Source organism: Scylla paramamosain, chromosome 38 (genome assembly GCF_035594125.1).
Source record: "Scylla paramamosain isolate STU-SP2022 chromosome 38, ASM3559412v1, whole genome shotgun sequence".
In the NCBI taxonomy this organism is placed as follows: domain Eukaryota; kingdom Metazoa; phylum Arthropoda; class Malacostraca; order Decapoda; family Portunidae; genus Scylla; species Scylla paramamosain.
Window position 1 is genome coordinate 1745891 of NC_087188.1, and position 7151 is coordinate 1753041.

The window sequence follows — 7151 nt, forward strand, 5'->3', positions numbered from 1 at the left end:
AGCCGGCCTCACACTACCAGCTGTGAACTTAGTTGTGTCCACCCCTGCCCTATCAAGCATCGTTTTGATCCAACGGGCAATAGTGTCTTTAGTAACGGCCTTGTGGGGTTTGATAAAGCTGATGAGTAAGGCGTGTGTCGCCTGTGAATTGCCCTGTCTAATTTCCTCCGTCCTTGCAAGATAATGCCGTAAAGTTGTGCAAACACACAGATTAGCGTCCGTCGAGTAAGCTTGAAATGTAATGGTACGAATGTTAAACCGTCGTCTGCATTGTTTAATGTTATCACTTAATCGAACCGAAATGGATTCCTGCTCAATGTGCATGCCCCTAACAGTTAATAAGTGGAGTGTTTGAACCCGGGCCGCTTGTGTGAGGGCTATCAACATAACAAGTTTGAGTGTAAGGTCCTTAAGTGTTAGTCCTTAAGTGTTAGAACTGGTTGTACATCCCAGGTCTCAGTGTACCTTGGTAGAGGCGGTCTCAAATTGAAAACTCCTTTCATAAACCTGACAACCAGGGGATGGTTCCCAGCACTGCACCCGTCTACCACAAGACCAAGTGACGAAAGAGCACTTCTTGTTGTGTTAATTGATTCGTAACCCACGTTCCTGTGGAAATTTTCAGACAAAAAATTGATTATGTCATGTACAGTGGGATTATAGGGATTGATATGCCATCTACTACAAAACAGTAACCATCTCCTGATATGTGGGTGATATTGTTTGCGTGTACCTGTTTTCCACGAGGCCATGATAATTTTTGCCCCTGCCGCAGATATTCCTTGTTCCTGCAAGTGTTCCCCGATATCGAACATGCCATCAATCGCGTGTGCCGCATGATCGGGTGCTCTTCGTCGGAGGATGGATGAACAAGAACCCCGTGTTTCTCCATGATTACTCTTGGGTGATCCACCAACATCCTGAGCAGGGTGCCCATCCATGGCTGCGACATCCACAGTGGCACTACTATCCACCCTGTCGCTCCTTCCGCACGCATCTTTTGCAAACACCTAGTAATTAGTGAAAATGGAGGAAAAATATAACATAGTCCAAACCGTGCCCAGTTCAGAGAGAAGGCATCAAAATAAGTTGCTTCTGGATCTGGCTTCCAAGAACAAAATAAATCTACCTGCCTATTGAGCCGAGATGCAAACAAATCAACCACTGGAGTACCAAAGATGCCACACAATTGTTGGAATAGGTGTATGTCCAGTTTCCACTCATGCCTGTCATTCACTTTACGAGAGGCTAAATCAGCTAGTGTGTTGTCCTTGCCTGGGATGTGTGAACACGTGATCGAAGCCCCATTATCCACACACCACTGCCAAATATGTCCCGCAATTACATTGCACACTTGAGACCTAGTACCTCCCATCTCGTTCACATATGTCATTGCTGTGGTATTGTCACAATAAACCTTAATGTAATTCCCTTTCAACTCCCGTCTAAAAGTCTGAAGGACAAACAAAATGGCTTTCAATTCAAGCGCATTAATATGTAGTAATTTTTCCTCCAAAGACCAGCTACCCGACGTGGCTCGATTGTTGAGATGGCCCCCCCAGCCTAAACTGGAAGCGTCTGTGTATAAATCAATATCCGTGCCACCCCTAAAAATTTTCCTGTCCTGTGTATAGATGTTATCAAGCCACCAACTCAAGTCTGTTTTCATGTCAGCAGTAATAGTCATCCAATTATCAAAATTACCATACTGAAGCTGTAAAGCTGCCGTCTTTTCCGTCTCCAACTTCCTGTAGTGCAGTTTCCCTAATTCCACAGCAGGAGTGGCAGCGACCAAAAGACCTGTAACTCTGGCTACTTCCCTAATTCTATCCTTGCTTTTACCCAAGAGATTCCGACAGGCCTGAATAATTTTGTGTCTCCTCCGTTCCGGTAAGGTGATCGTCATGGAATTAGTATCAATCACATTCCCCAAATACTCAATGGTCCTGGTGGGTGTCAACACCGACTTCTCTGCGTTAATACAAAAACCCAACTTCTGGAGGAGATCAATAGTGTCCTTAATGGTTGCAAGGCATCCTGACCAAGTGTTATTGCAGATGAGGGTGTCATCAATAAAGCTAGTAATGGAATGCCCTCTTTCCCTCAGTGTTGCAAAAACTGGTTTCAATAGCTTTGTGAAAATTCGTGGCCCCTCTGAAAAACCATTAGGAAGACATGTGAATTGATAAACAGTATTGTTCCACTTAAAACACAAAAACTTTTGTTGTTCATCAGCAATCTTGACAGAATAGTAAGCATGTCTAAGGTCAACCGAAGCTAAATAGTCCCCTGCATGAATCAGTCTAATAGCCTGTTCAAAGTTTTCCATTTTAAAATGTTTGTAAGGGACGTGGAAATTGAGTTCTCTTAAGTTCAGCACCATCCTATACCCACCATCCTTTTTAGGCCTTAGGAAAATTGGAGAGATAACTTGTCCCATTTCCCTCTGTGTGGCCACAATGACTTTCAGGTCCAAAAGTTTTTCAATTTCATCACTGATTATAAGGTTGTCTACTGCACTGAATTTGTATGTAGTCTCCCTTGAGAATAAATGTCCAATTTCCTCAAAATTTATATCTAAATGACAATGTTGCACAATGTCTAAAATTACAGGGTCACGTGTCAGTTTTTTCCATTCTGCTGTGAATTTATGAATTCTACCAGCTTCAAAGGTGTCACTCACCTCCACTACTGCCGGGGTCTCTGTGGACCCCGGCTCCTGGCGTTTTTTGAGTCCGCGTCCTGCCGCGCTGGTAGTTGACGTTGTCCCGTCCTGGCGCCTGACCTCTGCAGGCCATAGGGTTGGAACCTCATTGCGGAGTTTCTATGCCACGTTCGCCCCCAGTAGCCCCGTGACCTGCCACTGGTGGTTTTCCAAGGGTATGCCGGTTTCTTGAGGGAGAACTTGTTCTTTAACTTTTCTGTGTCCTCGATCTGCTTGGCTGATTGAGACACATCATCCCCAAACAGGAAACGTGACATAGGGACCTTATCAGCACATAAGTGGGAATATTTCTGGTTAATTTCCCTTTTCATAAGAAAACGTCTAGCCAAATTCAACCTGTGATTGGCATGACCCAACAACGCCAAGGCGCCGTTAATCATACCTACTTCCTGCACAACAGCGGGGTGGTCACTCTCCTGTGCCACTACATCCTAGTTAAAATGGTACCTGCCTTGAGAATGTCACCACTTACATCCTTAAGACGAAAATCAGCTTTCTTCGCGTCAGTCTTTAAGGCACCCAAAATCTGCGGGTTACATTCCACAGGCGCCAATGCAGGACAGTTGTTTGGTCGTCTGGTGGCTGATTCCTCCAAGATGGCCCTGTAGTCTTCCTCTTGCATACCGTTGTCAAACAATTGATTAACCATAACTGCCACCTGTTGGTCAATGTCTGCAGAAACACTGTCAGGGGGCCCCAAAGCCTTGGCTGCCTGTTGCAAAACACTGCCCCTTTGTGACACCTCTCTAATCTCCCCATCCTCGCTGCTGGAGTCATTAAAGCCCGAGAATGGAGGTGAAACTGTGTGGTGTGTACCTGAAGTACCCGGAAGATGAACCTCAGGTAACGGAGGAGGGTGAGTAAGTGTGTTAGCACGAAGTTTCTCTACCTCACCTTTCAATACCGCCAACTCATCCAACACTAAACGCCATGAAGGTTCGGGAGCTGTAGGCGCGGAAGCCGATGCCTGGTGCAGAGGAAGATTTTGTGCACTTCCATGTGGTTGAGTCGGTTTGTTGACATGGTGGGGCGGCGCGTGTTCTTGATCTTGACGGCGGCGACTCCAATGCCGCCGACTGTGCCGAAGCGAAAAATCGGAGGAACTGCCGCTACAATCCCGGGAAAGAGACCTCGTCCTTGAAGAAACACTGCTGCTCCTTCTCCTAATTCCTTGGAAGTCCGCGTCAGGTGGCGGGGCAGAGCCGGACATGCCTGCCGACCAAGAACATAAGCCGAAAGGTTGCATAGCCCCATATGTATGGTTAAAATGGCTATATGACAGGCCCAAACCCATGCCATTCCTCAATGGTAGGCCTATCCCATACCATTGGCACTATGGTAGGCCCATCCCATACCATAGATCCACCTTAGAAAGCCGTGTACCTGTAGCGATGATGTGGCACGAGCCGGTGAAGGCGGGAGCTGTGTGGTCTTGACGTCTGATCGGCGCGAAAGCTTTCCAGCGACTGAAAGTGCGTGGGCTGCAGTGAATCTCATAGGAAAGCTCGACTCAGCAGAGAGTGATTTGACGTAGTAAAAAAAAAAATATATATATATATATATATATATATATATATATATATATATATATATATATATATATATATATATATATATATATATATATATATATATATATATATATATATATATATATATATATATATATATATATATATATATATATATATATATATATATATATATATATATAAAACACTCAAAATACACGTTTATCGTAATATTGTTATGTTTCTCGATATAGAGTGCTATTTATGCGTTTTTTTTTTTTTTTTGATGTAGGAAGGACACTGGCCAAGGGCAACAAAAATCTAATAAAAAAAAAATGCCCACTGAAATGCCAGTCCCTTAAAAGGGTCAAAGCAGTGGTCAAAAATTGGTGGATAAGTGTCTTGAAACCTCCCTCTTGAAGGAATTCAAGTCATAGGAAGGTGGAAATACAGAAGCAGGCAGAGTTCCAGAGTTTACCAGAGAAAGGGATGAATGATTGAGAATACTGGTTAACTCTTGCGTTAGAGAGGTGGACAGAATAGGAGTGAGAGAAAGAAGAAAGTCTTCTGCAGCGAGGCCGCGGGAGGAGGGGAGGCATGCAGTTAGCAAGATCAGAAGAGCAGTTGGCATGAAAATAGCGGTAGAAGACAGCTAGATATGCAACATTGCGGCGGTGAGAAAGGGGCTGAAGACAGTCAGTTAGAGGAGAGGAGTTGATGAGACGAAAAGCTTTTGATTCCACCCTGCCTAGAACAGCAGTATGAGTGGAACACCCCCAGACATGTGAAGCATACTCCATACATGGACGGATAAGGCCCTTGTACAGAGTTAGCAGCTGGGGGGGGTGAGAAAAACTGGCGAAGACATCTCAGAACACCTAACTTCATAGAAGCTGTTTTAGCTAGAGATGAGATGTGAAGTTTCCAGTTCAGATTATAAGTAAAGGACAGACCGAGGATGTTCAGTGTAGAAGAGGGGGACAGTTGAGTGTCATTGAAGAAGAGGGGATAGTTGTCTAAAAGATTGTGTCGAGTTGATAGATGGAGGAATTGAGTTTTTGAGGCATTGAACAATACCAAGTTTGCTCTGCCCCAATCAGAAATTTTAGAAGGATCAGAAGTCAGGCGCTCTGTGGCTTCCCTGCGTGATATGTTTACCTCCTGAAGGGTTGGACGTCTATGAAAAGACGTGGAAAAGTGCAGGGTGGTATCATCAGCGTAGGAGTGGATAGGACAAGAAGTTTGGTTTAGAAGATCATTAATGAATAATAAGAAGAGAGTGGGTGACAGGACAGAACCCTGAGGAACACCACTGTTAATAGATTTAGGAGAAGAACAGTGACCGTCTACCACAGCAGCAATAGAACGGTCAGAAAGGAAACTTGAGATGAAGTTACAGAGAGAAGGATAGAAACCGTAGGAGGGTAGTTTGGAAATCAAAGCTTTGTGCCAGACTCTATCAAAGGCTTTTGATATGTCCAAGGCAAAAGCAAAAGTTTCACCAAAGTCTCTAAAAGAGTATGACCAAGACTCACTAATGAAAGCCAGAAGATCACCAGTAGAGCGGCCTTGACGGAACCCATACTGGCGATCAGATAGAAGGTTGTGAAGTGATAGATGTTTAAGAATCTTCCTGTTGAGGATAGATTCAAAAACTTTAGATAAGCAGGAAATTAAAGCAATAGGACGGTAGTTTGAGGGATTAGAGCGGTCACCCTTTTTAGGAACAGGTTGAATGTAGGCAAACTTCCAGCAAGAAGGAAAGGTAGATGTTGACAGACAGAGCTGAAAGAGTTTGACTAGGCAAGGTGCAAGCACGGAGGCACAGTTTCGGAGAACAATAGGAAGGACCCCATCAGATCCATAAGCCTTCCGAGGGTTTAGGCCAGCGAGGGCATGGAAAACATCATTGCGAAGAATTTCAATACGTGGCATGAAGTAGTCAGAGGGTGGAGGAGAGGGAGGAACAAGCCCAGAATCGTCCAAGGTAGCGTTTTTAGCAAAGGTTTGAGCAAAGAGTTCAGCTTTAGAAATAGATGTGATAGCAGTGGTGCCATCTGGTTGAAGTACTGGAGGGAAAGAAGAAGAAGCAAAGTTATTGGAGATATTTTTGGCTAGATGCCAGAAATCACGAGGGGAGTTAGATCTTGAAAGGTTTTGACACTTTCTGTTAATGAAGGAGTTTTTGGCTAGTTGGAGAACACACTTGGCATGGTTCCGGGCAGAAATATAAAGTGCATGAGATTCTGGTGAAGGAAGGCTTAAGTACCTTTTGTGGGCCACCTCTCTATCATGTATAGCACGAGAACAAGCTGTGTTAAACCAAGGTTTAGAAGGTTTAGGACGAGAAAAAGAGTGAGGAATATACGCCTCCATGCCAGACACTATCACCTCTGTTATGCGCTCAGCACACAAAGACGGGTCTCTGACACGGAAGCAGTAGTCATTCCAAGGAAAATCAGCAAAATACCTCCTCAGGTCCCCCCAACTAGCAGAGGCAAAACGCCAGAGGCACCTTCGCTTAGGGGGATCCTGAGGAGGGATTGGAGTGATAGGACAAGATAAAGATATGAGATTGTGATCGGAGGAGCCCAACGGAGAAGAATGGGTGACAGCATAAGCAGAAGGATTAGAGGTCAGGAAAAGGTCAAGAATGTTGGGCGTATCTCCAAGACGGTCAGGAGTACGAGTAGGGTGTTGCACCAATTGCTCTAGGTCATGGCGGATAGCAAAGTTGTAGGCTAGTTTACCAGGATGGTCAGTGAAGGGAGAGGAAAGCCAAAGCTGGTGGTGAACATTGAAGTTTAAGCGTTATGGTACCTTAGAAGCTTTCATAAATTTTCATAATACGCGTTTCTTTTAATGTCTTTTATATCCCGATATGGAGTACTTAGCATGCATTTTGGTGTCTTTTT

At 44.5% G+C, this 7151-nt stretch overlaps 1 protein-coding gene across 1 annotated transcript; it reads right to left on the reverse strand.

Annotated features, from left to right (window-relative positions):
• Positions 1 to 585: 585 nt before the first annotated feature.
• Positions 586 to 2982, reverse strand: LOC135091587 (uncharacterized). Its single transcript, XM_063989340.1, has 4 exons — positions 2834 to 2982; positions 2684 to 2787; positions 734 to 2577; positions 586 to 609 (listed from the first exon to the last, which is right to left on the reverse strand). The coding sequence occupies exons 1-4, from the start codon at positions 2980 to 2982 to the stop codon at positions 586 to 588; spliced, it is 2121 nt and encodes a 706-aa protein (XP_063845410.1).
• Positions 2983 to 7151: the final 4169 nt, after the last annotated feature.

Coding starts and splice junctions, on each gene's coding strand:
- LOC135091587 (XM_063989340.1), bottom strand. CDS start 2,982: ATGTCACGTTTCCTGTTTGGGGATGATGTGTCTCAATCAGCCAAGCAG. Junction 2,788..2,833: donor CGGGGCTACTGGGGGCGAAC/GTGGCATAGAAA, acceptor TATGGCCTGCAG/AGGTCAGGCGCCAGGACGGG. Junction 2,578..2,683: donor AGACCCCGGCAGTAGTGGAG/GTGAGTGACACC, acceptor ATTGTCATTTAG/ATATAAATTTTGAGGAAATT.